Raw genomic sequence first — 15,220 nt, 5'->3', positions numbered from 1 at the left:
GAACTCTTATGAGACAAAAGTACAAACCTCTGCTAAAAAAAAAAAAAAGATTAACTGAATATCACAATACGTTTAACAAATGACATGACAGAAAAACCTGAAAACAAGACAAGGCTACCAGTTACTATAGCAACGGGGTCTGGATCAGCTCACCAGGGTGGGACAGGTTTATGACTTCTCAGAGAAAAAACAAAACAAAAAAACTATTAGACTATTAAATAGCCTATCCCATAAAACAATCAAATGGTACTTAAGTTTAAAAAAAAAAAAAGTTTTCAATTTATTTAAAAATAAAGGACACACTCAAAAGTGAAATCAAAGGCAATTTTAATGTGTCTGAAATGCCAATAAATCAAAAATCTGGTAATCTGTTTTACGAATGCATTTTGCAACCGGGGATTTCTGTTTGTTCTGTGTGAATATTGTGAATCCGGAGGTCTAGTTCTTGTATTCCTTTTCCAGCAGATGGCGCCACTGCTCTGGGCGGCACGAGGGGTACTTGGTTCTAGGTTTTCCTCTGTAAAATTCAATCAAAAGTCAAACATTCTAAAGTACAATACAGCTGTAACATTTCAGCACATTTCATAATTTTGTTTGAGAAACATTTTTTTTCTTTCTAAATTCTACACACATTACACATTTTATTCAGCATTACAATATTTACAGATTTACAGAATAGTTTACAGATGTACTTTTTATTCTAGCAGCAGGAGCCATTTTGGTATTGACTGACTAAATCAAACCTATAAATATAACTTTAAAGCTACAAGATAAAAGACAGATTTAAGTTGGTACAGTCAGTATATTAATGTGCATATGGCATGTTAGCAATTATATTTATGAAGATTTCTAATTTAATAAACACAAAACTAATGTATAACTGATACAGATTCACCACAAGTAAATGTCACCAAACCAAGTAAAAATAATTAGAAAAACCTGCTATACACACTTTAAGATCGGGCTAAAAGAAGCGGGTTTTACGCCAAAGCAACCCTCTCCATTTTTCCAGGCTGGGGACTGGCACAGAGGGACACACACAGCGCCCTCTGTGGCTGGATTAGACCCACCGCCCGTGCTTGTAGAGTTAGTGTGTTAGTTAAGTGCGTGCAGACATACTCACAGTAAACAGCAGCCTCTGGACCTGTGAAGACTAGTTTAAAAGTTAAGTTAAACAGTTTAGATCTGCAATGACAAGAGCCAGAAGAGTTAGGGTTAGAACTGTCATTTCACAAGACAAGCCCGAAACAATTTTACAACATCACAACGGCAAAATTAGTATGAGATTTAACCTTTAACCCTGTAAAGTTAATACAATGTTTAAACAGAAATGTCAGCGTATTTAAAACAGGTTAAAACGAACAGATCCTGTGCAAACCTGTGGAAGAGTTGGATTAGAATTCTACTACTATTTCATTTCAGTTTAAGAGTTAGCACCAGAGCCATCAGACTCTATACCCAGTTCAAATCTGGCCCACGTTTAGACCAGTTTAGACCAAACCACATACAAAACACATCTCCTTTAAACAACCCAAGACTTAAATCAGTTTTCAGACCTTTTTAACTCCAAATGAAACTGTTGAAGGGTTAGTTTACAATAAGTAGTACCAGTTTCCCCCAACCATAACATGTTTTACCAGCCTGTTTAAATCTGACCCATATTTAGACCAGTCGAGGCACACACCAAAAACATACAAGGGCCCGAGCCTAACCTGTGGAAATTATGGTGTAAACATTTAATCTGGCCCACATTTAGACCAGATCAGACCAAAAGAGACCAGCAGTCTCCATAAAAGTGAGCCAACATTTAAATAAGGCCCACTTTTGGACCAGTTTAGGCCCACAACTAAAGCCTGTAACATAAAATCCTCAGCATATTCAGGCCTTGTTTTGAGATGATGATTCACACAGAAACGTCACCTACCTGAGTTGTCACCTACCTGAGTTAAAGTCTGCATGGACAGACCAATAAAACCAGTGAAACCTGCAGTAGGAAAAGATCCCTGTAAGATTATGTCGTCATAAATCCAACGTCAAAGGGTCAGAACATTCAGACCACAAAAAGTGACAGAACACAAGGGCCTCAACCCTTGGACCAAAACTCAAGTCAAGATGAGTGGCTGAGCACTCACTCACAGCAAGAAAGTTCCTTTGTGTGCATAATCTGCACAGGTGTATGGCAGCAGCTCACTGCTCCTGACAGGCTGCCCCAGCAGCACTTTGTTGATGACGAATGGGCCAAATTTAGAGGGTGAATTTCCCTCAAAAGGGATTACTAAAATATACTGTACCTCAAGATTGTTCCAAATGATCAGGTTTTAAAAAGATGTGGGTTTCTCCAACCTGAAAACTGAAGAGTTAGTAACATGACAGTCATCACATTTTAGCTTTAGCTGTTTTCAACTAAAATAAACTAACATCTGCTACAGTTGTTGCAGATGATTTTCATGTCTCACAGTTGCAAGACATGAAGTAGATTTATTTTAGATTAACTATGAACTAATTAACAATGATAATAATAAAACTGATACCTGTAGAAGAGTTGGAGTACACCACCCAAACCTGCAAACACAAAGGAAACAGTCAGTAACAAATTACAATACGTGTTCTATCTTGGGAGTACACAACTAAAATGATCTCAGCAGTATTCAACAAAGCATGGTTTCACTTAGCTGTTTCTTAAAGACTAATGTATTTCAGCAAAACAGTTTTAAATTCACCTTTGGGTCTTTGGGAGGAAAGCTGGCTACAGCCCAACCCAACCCAACCCAAAACACAGAGTTTAGGTAAACTCTTCCAGCAAGGTGGTCTGGGCGATTTCTTTCAGTCATTTCATATTTTGGAGCATAGACTCTGATATAAGAGTTTCCATTCTTCTTCTTAGTTCTTGAGTCCTTTTTGATTTCAGATGGAGGCAAAGGTTCATTTTCACTGGTCAGCAGCACTCTTAGCCTCTACAGCAGTAATAAATATCACAGAGCTGCTGTTAAAGGGTTAGACACCAACCTAAAACCTGAAAACTCCACGGTTAGTCAGTAACATAAGACACACGTGTTTTTGCTTTAGTAGTTTTAAAATAAAATAAACTAACATCTGCTACAGTTGTTGCAGATGACTTTTATGTCTCACAGTTGCAAGACACAAGGTAGATTTATCTTAGATTAACTATGAACTAAATAACAATGATAATAATAAACTGACACCTGTGGAAGAGTTAGAGGACACCACCCAAACCTGCAAACACAAAGGAAAAGTTAGAAACAAAATGACAAAATACTAGTGTATTTCAGCAAAACTGTTTTATATTCACCTTTGGGTCCTGGAGGGAAAGCTGACGGACGTTCAACCCAAAACACACAGTTCAGGTTAAACTCTTCCAGCAAGGTGGTCTGAGTCCATAACAGTTTTCCTTAATTATGCACTTGTTTCAGTTTTATTATTACCAACCACCCCAAACCGGGGGTGTCTCAGTTTTTGAATTAGAAAACCTGGTCCCACTGTTATTCAGTTTGTCCAAATTTGGACCAGCCGACACCAAATGCAATACAAGGACCCAAAACCAAGTGCCACCTGTGGAAATTAAACATTAAAATCTGACCCACATTTAGACTAGCTCAACCCACAAGAGACCACACAGTCTCCATAAAAGTTTCAAATCTGAGCCATTACAATCCTCAGCATTCAGGTCTTGTTTTGAGAGGATACAAGGTAAAGAATAAAAAGAAAGAATAGAGGTTTTAGGATTTGAGAGTTACGTCATGACCATTGTACAACTGGATGATTTTAAATTTCCAGGATAGATGAGAGACTTTTATTTTCCAAGTAGGTTTTCATCCCATTTGAAACCTTTGATGACACCTTTCCACTTTTTGTATTGCACTTGTTTGAGTATTTTATGGCAGGTCATTTAATTCCCACAAATGTATCATCCATTTCATAGAATTCTGAGTCATTGTGTTCCAGTTCATTGACCCAAGTTTGGTGTACATTTTAAAACCTTTTCGTTTTAAGTTGTTACGTTTGAAAAACACATTTTTCCCCATGGTTTCACCCTTTGTGATAAATTACATTTTCACACATCAAAACACCAAGAGTTTTCATTTGAGACACATTTTGCTTTTGTTTCATGAGTTTCGTTTGTAGCATAATTTCCTTCATTTTATTGACCAAACCTTTTGCATTTGTTTTCAGAAAAGGCCTTTCTGTAAGTTTCCTTCACCGGACAATTTCAGGACACAAGGCCGCACCTTCATGTTTCCTTTTATAATCCACCTTTTTCAGTGAACCATCATTTAAAACACATCCACAGAGTGAAATTTATTTATTTTTTTCAACAAAAGCAACATTATCATTTGAAACTCATCACGTCATCACTTTATTTATTTCAATCCACTTTGCACATTGCGTAAACGTGAATCAGAGCGCGGAGTAACCAGCACCACCAGCAGCTTCATTCAAACGAACAGCAATTTATTATTGCAATAATGTTTCCGTATCCACAAACAAGACTCACCTGGACTCGTAAGACTTACCTGGACTCCTACGTGCTGTTTGTCGTGCTGATGATGATTTGGGCCCCGTTGCAGTTTTGGCGCGTTTTCCTGAATCCCGCGCAGATGGCTCCACACCGCCTTTTCTTTTTTTGTTGGCTAAAAAACGGCGCGCTGCTGTGAGAGGTGCTTCCTCTGACGTAAAGCAGCGTTTGAAGTGAGATCAAGAGTGACTTTAGTGAAGCTGTTGAAAAGAAAACGAGTTGGCTCGGCTCCCCGGTGCGACGTCATCTGGTTACAGGTACCTTACCTGTGCAGGTGAGCGCCATTTAAAAAAAAAACAGCATACATCTGTGCCCACGTGACCACGCCCACCTGGCGGGAATCCACCCTACCTTTCCGTGCTCCTCCCCAGGAAACTTTTGAAGAGACTATGCAGTTTGTCACATGCCAGTGCATTTTAGAGGTTTATTTATTATTTATTTATTATTAAGACTCAGCTCAATAAATACCAGTAAAATTTTTTTAAGAATTTGAAAACCACCCATGAAAATGAAGTTTACTTTTTTTACACCAAAGGCAGTGCAATAAATCAATTTTTAACCAACAGAGCCAATCCTCTGTGAGTGACGCTGACAGATCAGAACGTTCCCTGTTACTTCTGTTTTTAAGGTTAAAGAGGGAAACGCTTATACACGTTCTAACTTCCAGGAAATCTTTCCCTAAATGTTTCCTTTTTGCTGGGAAGGGACTGAATATAACAAATTTGAGTTTCCGGACTGAATATCTCCACATTGTATATGACATGGTGGACATTGTTTGTGTGTTGTATAAAAGCGCCAAATAGGAGTTTTTATTTTAATTTTCTACCGGAAACGTAGTGTTGTGTTCCCTGCTACAGCTTGACTACTAGACACCTCCAGTGACAGCCCACAGCGTGAGCCAAAAAGGTGACGTTGCAAGATAAACAAAAGGGGAAAAAAAAGAAAAACTCTGGGAAACGTCGGGGCTGCTGCAAGAGTCGTCTGTATTCCGACTTTGTGCAACACCGTGAGTCCAAAATGCAGTCTTCCAAACGCAGTGAGAGTGACTGGCAGGGGCTGGTCAGTGAGGTAAGTCAGTCAGACATGAGACGGCTGCTTATCCCGAACATCGATGCTCCATATGGAAGTAGAAAAAAAGACAAACGAGCTGGACACATGCAGATGGACAGCAAATTTGGACGCTGCGCTTCATGTGCTGCTGGTTTATGTATGCTATTAAATGCGAGCATGCTATTTAACGCTAATGTTAGCTCGCACCCGGCTGCCAGGCTTTTTCACACCTGCTCGTGTCTTGTGGGTGAAAAACGTCTAAACACGCCCACCTGTAGGTTCACACATGACCATCAAATGTTTAAAATGATGTCTAATTTCGATATTATGTAAAGGAAATGGTTGAAATTGTTCATCCGTGTTTCAAAAGTGCAGATGTTACTGATAGGGATGAGAGACATGGTTGCTATGGGAACAAGACATGGACATGCTTGTATTTTTAGATAGTGTTTACCTGAAAGATTCAATATTATCTTTTTGTACAGTGCATTTTTGTTTTACCAAATCTTGCATAGAAAGTACATCCTAATAATCACTGGGACCACCTACTTAACTTAATTTTATGTAGGACTGGGTGGTGGTTTCAAGTTTTTTTCATTAGGCCTACTTAACAAAATTATAGGCTACCTGTTTTTCTGCAACTATCCCCATTATTATCCCTTAAGTATGATTTCTTTAGCAATCATTTGCGGTGATAATGCCTAGTAGCCTAACTTAATCTATTGCTCTCACGGGACGCACCAAGCATTAAAACAAAGTGTTATGTTGCCAAAATCTTTTCAGCACCTTTTACCAGTAACAGCCCTATTATACAGAATTAAATACTACTAACATTTGCTGGTGTTATTGGTGTGTGTTTTCTCCACTAAACAGGGATGGATGTGTTTTTTAATTGGTTATTTTTGTTGAATTGCAGGATGCAGAGGATTAAACTACCTCAATAGTTGGCTTAGTGTAATGTTTTTTTTCTGGCCAATGTTCGACTTCCTTCTAGTTCCTGGTGTGTAAGCGCAAACTGGAGAGCAAGAAAGAGGCCCTGCTTATTTTATCCAAAGAGCTGGACACCTGCCAACAAGAGAGAGACCAGTACAAGCTGATGGCCAACCAGCTGAGAGAACGCCACCAAGGGCTCAAAAAGAAGTACAGAGAACTTATTGTATGTATTTTAATGGCAACAATAAAATAACATGACACAGATATAAACTCTAAAAACTTCATATTGTGGGGTTTTTGGTATTAAATATTGAAACTACGTAAATTATTTATTTTTAGGATGGTGATCCGTCTCTGCCACCTGAAAAACGAAATCAAGTAAGGTGCATGCTTGTAAAATGTAGACTGTGTAGGAATACTGTTTTTAATGCATGTGCCGAGGCAATGCCAGTCAAGTTTAGGAAAGACTTATCCAAAAGATTTGCAAGACATGCTTATTACATTGTCTGTATGAGGCAGGTAAATGGGCTGTAGAAATTGGGGTTCAAGTATTCTGACACTAGTGTTATGAATGTATTTATCAGTAGTTACCTAGTACTTTTTGTTTACTATGGAGAATTCATCTCTACGGCCATTTTACACAAGCTCAAAAATTAATTTACCAATACATTTTTGAGTTTTGATCCCATACTTTTTTGTGGGCATTAATATTACACAGGAATATTACTGCATGTTGTAATATTAGCCTAGTTTGCCAGTGGAAGTATCCCTTCTCTACTGAATTTTACTGTACTTCCTACACTCAAACACATATTTAGATATTTAATAAAATAGTCATCTTTTAGTTGGGCCATTAATATTTAGTTGTTTTTCCTGAGGTGAACTTGGCACAGCTTTTGAGAGACTCGAGGGAAAAAGTAAAGCAGCTCGGAGAGGAGGTTAAGGAGCTGACGCAGAGGCTTTCAGAGGCCCAGGGGGACAACAAGGTGAGGTTACCTGTACTAGCACACAAACACAAACAAGCCTAATGCACTCTACTAGGCGAGTGTACACACATTCATAAAGTTTTTTTTTTAATTTTTTGCCTGCAGCTTCTCAGGATGACTATAACTCGTCAAAGACTTGGTGATGAGGACGTGGGAACGCGCCACTTCCCTGCACATGAGCGTGAAGATCTGGTTCAGCGGCTTGAGAGAGCAGGACTGCAGGTTTTTATTTACTTTATAATCTGAAAGCAACAGTTCAGTATGTTTTTTTTTTTTCATTTATTGCTCAGGAACAATTTTACCTATATTCTTTTGGAATACTTCTTAGCCTCTTAAAATATGTCAAAGTAAATGAAACTGTATTATCAACCATATTATATCAACGTTTACCACTCATTATCAAAAACAACCCTGTTTTTGTTGTAAAAATAAGAACAGGAAATGTACATGAGTAATAAATAATTAATAAAAAGTTTTTGAAAAGGTCTACAAAGGTAGTTTAAAGCCAAACTAAGAAACTTTCTGTGAAAGAGTTCCCCCTGCAGCTCGCTTATGAGAATACAGTGTCAAAGAACAAACTCCAAAGTGCTGCTTTTTTTTCTTTTCTCCTCTGTTCTTTTTTTTCCCTTTGTAAGGCAGTGTAATCACATACACAAACATATAACACTGCCAAATATATATATATATATAGGTAATGCATGATGTTAGACCTTTAAGCTAATATTTTTTTTACTGTGGGGTGCTTGTAAGCTGATGATAGTTGTAGAAGTACTGTGCACACATAGCTTCAGAGTGAGGTTGGGTAAACATTGTTGTCAACTTCACTTCAGTTGTATCTTTGTCCCAGATGGAGGAGATGGAAAACAATGTAAAAGCACTGACAGATGAGCTGCAGGATGTAAAGGCAGAACGCAATGTGTACCGGGACAAGGCCAAGAGACTTAACACAGAACTCAATCACATTTTAGGCAACAATGAAGCGCGCCTTATTGACGTGGATGCCCTCTGTATGGAGAACAGGTAATGAAATAGGTCACAAGATAATAGATAATGTCCTTTTATTTTTTTACTCAACCATTGACCTATTATTTTAATGTATAAGACAGATATTGAGAAAAGCAGAGATAGACTTTTAATGTGATGACTTTCTTACCAGATATTTGCAAGACCGTTTTAACCAAGTCCAGGAGGAAGTAAGTTTGCTGAAATCAAACATCATGAAGTACAAGGTATGTTTCAATTATGATCAAGTAAAATAATAAGTTCTAGCCAAATGTCTATATATGCATAAATGTATAATGTATAAAAACTGCTACTTCAATATTTTATATTATAAGATTTATTATCTAATTGTATAACTTGGATAATAATGCATGAAAGTGAATAAAGGAAGAGGCTTTTAAAGCTTTAATCCATGCTTTTTGCGTTATCATTTTCATAGATTTTTTTTATAACTTTTACAGACTGCTCTTGAGAGAAGAAAAAACAACTCATATGGGAAAGGCAATAACGCTCCTCTCACTGGTGTCCTCTCTGCTAAACAAGGTAGACCCAAAAACTGTCATTTGAAATCAAAGCTATACCTTATCAAAATTCCCCATCTACACCTCAAGTGTGTTCCTAATCACTATTAAGTTTTTTCTCCCTGTATCGGACACCAGCTGAGTTACTAATTGTATTCTGAGGTGGAAGCACCACTGGAAGGGAAATGAGGCTGCCATCATGACTGACAGTTACAGGCAGCCGCTGCACAGTAGGCTGTAGAGTTAAAGTTATAGGAGTCTGGGCTAGTAGACAGCTGTTTTTAACTCTCCATCTCCGTCTTGCTCTTGTCATGCTGTTATGTTGTCTCTTGTTATATCACCTTTTTAAATCTATCAAATATTATTAAACTTTTCCTCAACTTTACTCTGCAGGCTCTGTATTGAGAACTGAGGCTGCTAGATTTGACAATTGGTGTATTCACTCTTGAACACAAATTAGATCAAAGTGGGGTTAACCTGGGACTAAAACTGACTAGACCAGGACTAAATAAGACAGAACTAAATTGGGCTCAAAACTGGACCAAACCATTGTGAATGCAATGTTTGACACAATGCCAATATATTGTATATATTTTTTCTCTCTGCTTTAGTACAGGAGATGCTTCTGGAGGAACAGGGCTGCAGTCTACCAGCCACACCGCAGTCCATCTCTGACCTGAAGTCCCTGGCCACGGCTCTGCTGGAGACCATTCACGAGAAGAACCTGGTCATCCAACACCAAAGACACACCAATAGGTACTGAGGACAGCTGCAAGTCAGCTAGTTTTAACCTTACACTGTATGTACCAAGTAGAGCTCCACCTCCTTAGCAAACAATGTTCTGCCCTTATCTCTGTCTGCAGGATACTGGGGAACCGTGTGGCCGATTTAGAAAAGAAGTTAAAAACACTGGAAGTATCAGGTCTTTGGAGTCTTCCAGGTATGTTTTATGTTCAACAAAATGTAAAATGTTTGAATGTTATTCTGTAAAAATGCCATAACCTTATTTAATTGTATTTCTTACTAATAACACTTATTATCTTGATGATGTTTCTGCTCTCCTTCCTGGCTGGATCTCAGGCTTGACCTACCACATATCTGTGGGAATTGGGAGTATGTATTCCTTCTGCCCCACTTAGCCCAACCATGCCCTCCACCAAGTCATGCCAGGACAAATCTGGGCAGATGCCCAGAAACTGTGTCATCTCATACCCACCGTTTACAATGTGTCATATTCACTGACCACCCTCTCAGTGATGCTCCATGATAGCACTGACAAAACCAGCTACCTGCGTCTCACACTAAACCTTTTGATTCAGTAGGGTAAATTTTAGCAAAAAGGTCATTAAATTAAAGCACAATTTACAAAGGGAAATCTTTAACCAAGTTGAATAATTAAATGGTTGCACACAAAAGAGAACAAAATTATACTAATGGTTTTATATTTTCACCTTTTATCCTTATCGTCAAAAGATCCTATGTGTTAAAAAAAAAAACTACAATAATTATCACGCTTATGGAAAACTGGGTTATCCTAATAAGTCTTTTACCTGAGACAGATGCATAAAACAGTTCCCCCACTAGAGGGAGATGTTGTGCTGTGTAGAAGTTAGGCTGAGGTGGAGGGGCTGTGGCTGGATGGAGGTGCCCTGTCATGAGACCGTCATTCTCACCGCCATAAAACTGACAAGCATCCATTACTGAAAATGATTGCCCACATTACAAACACATTTAGGGGAATGTGCCGTTATTAGGGAATTTGTAGGCAAGGGCCCAGAGTGGCTGACGACCACGCTGTCCAGCACAGTTAGGGAGACACCCATATAGAGAGAGATGAGACTGTCTGTATCCTTGATGTGATATGAAATTGGGCTGATGGATATTAAAGGCAAACAGGATAGGACACGGGGCCTTGGCTGCCAATACCTGCAGTCTGGAAAAGTCTCGAGGTGACCATGTTGTCTGTGACTGAGAGACAGCTCAAAACAATATCACTGACATCAATGCAGTCAAGTACACAGCCCAACCAGCCTAGACCCATAACACTCCTCTCTGCTCCAATTGAACACAAACTTTAGTATAATGTAAAGGTGTACTTTGCAACTTTTCTGAATTCTCTGCCACCTGCATGACATGGCAAGGAGATCTGATTGCTTTCTTCCACTCTGTGGCATTATAGTTATTTGTCTTAACAAACAGGTGACGCTGCCAGGCCAATTTTCAGGTCCAGTCAGAGGTGAACCAGCTCACATTAACCAGTCATACTTTTCAAAGTATTTTTGAGCAATAAATGGATAGATAGGTAAAGTATAGATAGCCCTACTACGAAACATTCTAGGCAACATGAAAACATATCCATGGACACAAGCAGGCCCCCAGCAGTAAATGTTAAAGCAGCCATCTGTTGTTTATTTTATTTTTATTTTGACTAGTTCACCTGTGGTCACCTATGGTTTCAGGTCTTCTTCTGTCAGGGCAGTAGACAGACATAAATAGCAATAGATAACTAGATATCACCTAGTGGTGTTTTGTGAGAATACAGCAGGACCGGTATAGACAGTCTAATTACAAATACTCTCTTAAGTGAAAGAAGTGCCTAGTATGGGCCTTGCACAATGTCAGATTAGCATACATTTTATGATTTAACTTTCAGAAGCCAGCCTCAGTCAAAACAGTGATTGAAGGTTGTAACGACATACATTTATATTGTACATACAGTAATATGATCATGTTTAGTGTTTTTATGTACATTTTCTTTGTATTTTGAAGTTGGAAAGGATCACTAAAAATGGTGTTGAAAATCCTATAATAAATATCCCATAATAATTAAATTTTTGTAAATACAACTTTCTATATGAACCCTTTTACTCTTGTGTTTTTCCTAAACATTCATTACGATATGGTATATGTTGTGTTGCCATAACAATCTGGTCTCAACAATCACCATTTTCATGCTTCATGTGTAGCCATGCGTTTTCTCATTCATTTGTTTGTTTTTCCCCTCACACTCGACTGCCCATTCAAACAGGCTGTCTTTGACTGTTCACACACTCTCTATGGAAACTGAGAGTGATATGTGCGCATGTTTGAGCACGTGTGTTTTTGTATGACTAGTTTTGTGTGTATTTGTGAAGTCTGGTTTATAGCGTATAGACTCCTATGACTAGCATATGGTGTCAGCCTGAGAGGCGTGCAGCCATCACTAATGAAGACAGATGACAGAGACGCAAAGCCACTTCCTGTGAACGCTGCGGTGCATACGTGTGTGTCTATTTGTATTCTGTATGTGAGCTCTCTAAACATCATATCTGATGTGTCCTTGGATCAGCTCCACTCAATATGAACATGTGTGCACCCTTCAAAAGTTTTCTATCTTGTGATTAAAGTTACTTCTTCACTTTCAGGAGCACAAGACAATATGGCAGTGAAGGAGCGTCTGCAACCAGAGCTCCGTCCTACACGTGTCACATCACAGCCAAACATGATGTCACCCAAAGGTGAGTGTGTAATTGTGTGTAAGTACGAGCTTCTCGCTGCCATTGATAAGAGCACAAACAGCTAAAGGCATAAACAACTGTAATTAGCTTCTGTGTGTGCTAAAAGTCCTCCCAACTATCTGGAGCATTTAGCCCAGGTCTCATTCCTTCCCGCCTGCACTGCTCTCTCCCTCTCATTGGCGCGAGCTGCCCAAATGCCATGGCATTTTGGAAATGTGAAGCAAATTCTCGCCCGCTGACATTCACAAACTTCTGCCTTGTTCTCTTTGAAGGAGGGAGGAGGAGAGGGATGAATGCCCATAAATATGGATACCACTTTCAGTAATGTGCTCCCTCCCTGTAGTCCTGTGTGGGAGATGGTGGCTGGGACTCTCAGTGCAGTTTTTAACCTTTTCACCTGCACATGCACAAATATGGGTCACTAATCCACAAAGTTACAGCAGATTTGGGTGAAGAGGCAGAACTAAAATGTTGCCAACATGATGGGTGTCTTCCCGTGTCTGGGCAATGATGCTAAATTTAGACTGTTGCCATGGAAGCACTTCAGTCACATAAGTAATTGAAATAACTTTCTGCACTGTCACAATTGCTTAGGTCTTAAAGTGAAAGGGTTATAACTTTTTTTTTTTTTTTTTTTAATGGCCCTCAGGCTTAATTAAATTTAGCAAGAGTGTTGTTTTATGTATTACTATTATTGCCTGCTAGGTCATTGCACTCTCAATTTGGAGTAATATTGTGACATATTTTCTGTATTTCTTGATTGTAGTTGTAGGCTTTAGGTGAAGCAGGTAATTAAAATGACCAGTGGTGTCTTCTTCCTCCTAGCGGTGCCAGACAGCAGAAGCATACATGAATCATCATGGGAGTGCCACACCGCTGGCAGCGACCTTGGCACAGATGGCGTCAGCAGAGAAGACACACCTGCACTGCTCAGCAGCCTGGGTCCTCTCGTGGGGCTGGAGATGAATGGGATTGACAGGACAGAGGGAGACATGACCCTGACTGAAGAGGGAGCCCTGGTGGATCTGGCTGAGGGGCGGAGTCCTGTGGAGGAGGCGGGGCATGAGGAAGAAGCAGATGATGAAGAACTGTGCTCCACTGTCGAGGAGGGGGAGGAGGCGGCTTTGGCTCTGGATGCCCCACCCTCTGAACCAGACCTTTCATGGCTCTCAATTAGGCCGTCGTCAGGTGATCACTGTACGGTACATCATGTGAACGGCTCTAACCAGGATCATGAATCTGATCATGGATCTTACCAGGACCCTGAGTCTAACCATGAGCCCCAGTCTCCCCCTGAGCCTGTAACTTGTGTGCAGAGCTCAGAATCAGCCCCAGAGAGGCAGAGTGCAGATGTGTCAAATGCTGCCAACTGGGACATTCAGACTGGATCAGCACAGACTGACACCTGTCACGCTGAAAACCTGGCCTAATCTGACATCGATCAAAGACTTTGGAAGGTTATTTAAATCCTTGTGGGTGACATCCTTATTGATGACTGCATTCATCACTTGTAGTCACATTCCTAAAACGTAGCAGAACTCGCTCACTTCCAGCCAGCAGCTCTCTCTAGTCAATAAAACAGAGAAAACACTTTTACAGCCACCACTGACAGAGCCTGAGGTGCACTTTATCCACACAGGCTTGTTGCTCTGTGAGAACAGGCAATCTAGAAATCAATGGAGTTGCAAACTTGATGCCCTACAGAAAGAATTTAGCTACAAAAATAACAAATACTGAAACCTGAACTCTTGCGCCCCAAACTCCCTGCTCTCCCTCCTGCTCTCCCTCCCCTGTGAACAGAAAGTCCCTGTTGTTTGCTTTGCTCTTCCAAAGGGGCTTATGTGCAATGAGGACCTTGTTCTTTCAATAGTAATAATTGCAGTGCATATTATGTATGTTCTGAAAGCGGCATGTACAAACATGTAAATGAGTCATTTAAAATATGTATTTGACTGAAAAAGATTTACCCAGAAGAAAGATAATGCCAAGAGACTGACAACATGTGCCTTATCAAGAAAGCATCTTGTACTAATTTATAAACTCTAACTTAAACTAATGGTTTTGTTTTGCTGATATTTTTGACAACTGATGGTCTTAAAGTAAAACACACCATTTTTGTGGTCATGAATGAGATCATAAAAGCATTAACTATAAATGGTCAATACCTTAAAATTAATCTATTAAAGTACATTTATGACAGAGCTAAAGTACACAGCAAGGTTGAGTTGAACTTTTGTTTTTACCTTCACTAACTCACACAATATTCAATTAAAGGCATGCGGTACACCCATTTGCTCCTATAGTCGCCTCTCAGGGTGCTGAAAATCTGAGGTCTGGTCTTGGTGCAGGTGACAGCTGGCCTCTCCAAGCAAACACAGCGTCAAAGCCAGAATCCATAAAGTGCTGATTCTGCAGAAAGCTACTTGCTATTTTTAATCTCCGTCACAAAATGGAGCCATATTGGAGTGAAGGCCGAGCTGTGTGGCCAGTGTCAGTCGTGGCCAAGGCAGCTGGGTGGGCACAATGCGCTTTGATGCGAGTATTACAATTTTATAATCTTCTAACTTCTAATTACTTTTCTTAGAGTTATTTCAAACAATGTCCTTCTCATGGTTTTATTTATTATAGTGATTTGATACTGCGAAACATTACATCAGATTTTTAGTTAAAGTATTTTTTTATTAAATATATTCATAT

The 15,220-nt window shown here is 39.5% G+C and overlaps 1 protein-coding gene across 1 annotated transcript; it reads left to right on the top strand.

Annotated features, from left to right (window-relative positions):
• The first annotated feature begins 5,418 nt into the window (after positions 1 to 5,418).
• ccdc149a (coiled-coil domain containing 149a) lies at positions 5,419 to 14,579 on the top strand. The gene is made up of 12 exons (XM_055156498.1): positions 5,419 to 5,602; positions 6,579 to 6,740; positions 6,857 to 6,895; positions 7,396 to 7,503; positions 7,609 to 7,725; positions 8,351 to 8,523; positions 8,660 to 8,732; positions 8,967 to 9,048; positions 9,638 to 9,782; positions 9,890 to 9,966; positions 12,431 to 12,523; positions 13,349 to 14,579. Exons 1-12 carry the CDS (start codon positions 5,552 to 5,554, stop codon positions 13,951 to 13,953), a joined length of 1,725 nt encoding a protein of 574 aa, XP_055012473.1. The 5' UTR covers positions 5,419 to 5,551; the 3' UTR covers positions 13,954 to 14,579.
• Positions 14,580 to 15,220: the final 641 nt, after the last annotated feature.

This window comes from Boleophthalmus pectinirostris, unplaced genomic scaffold (genome assembly GCF_026225935.1).
Source record: "Boleophthalmus pectinirostris isolate CB_2022bp ecotype Guang Dong unplaced genomic scaffold, ASM2622593v1 HiC_scaffold_20, whole genome shotgun sequence".
Lineage (NCBI taxonomy): Eukaryota > Metazoa > Chordata > Actinopteri > Gobiiformes > Gobiidae > Boleophthalmus > Boleophthalmus pectinirostris.
Note: the sequence above shows the minus strand (reverse complement) of the source record. Positions and strands in the feature narration are given on the sequence as shown.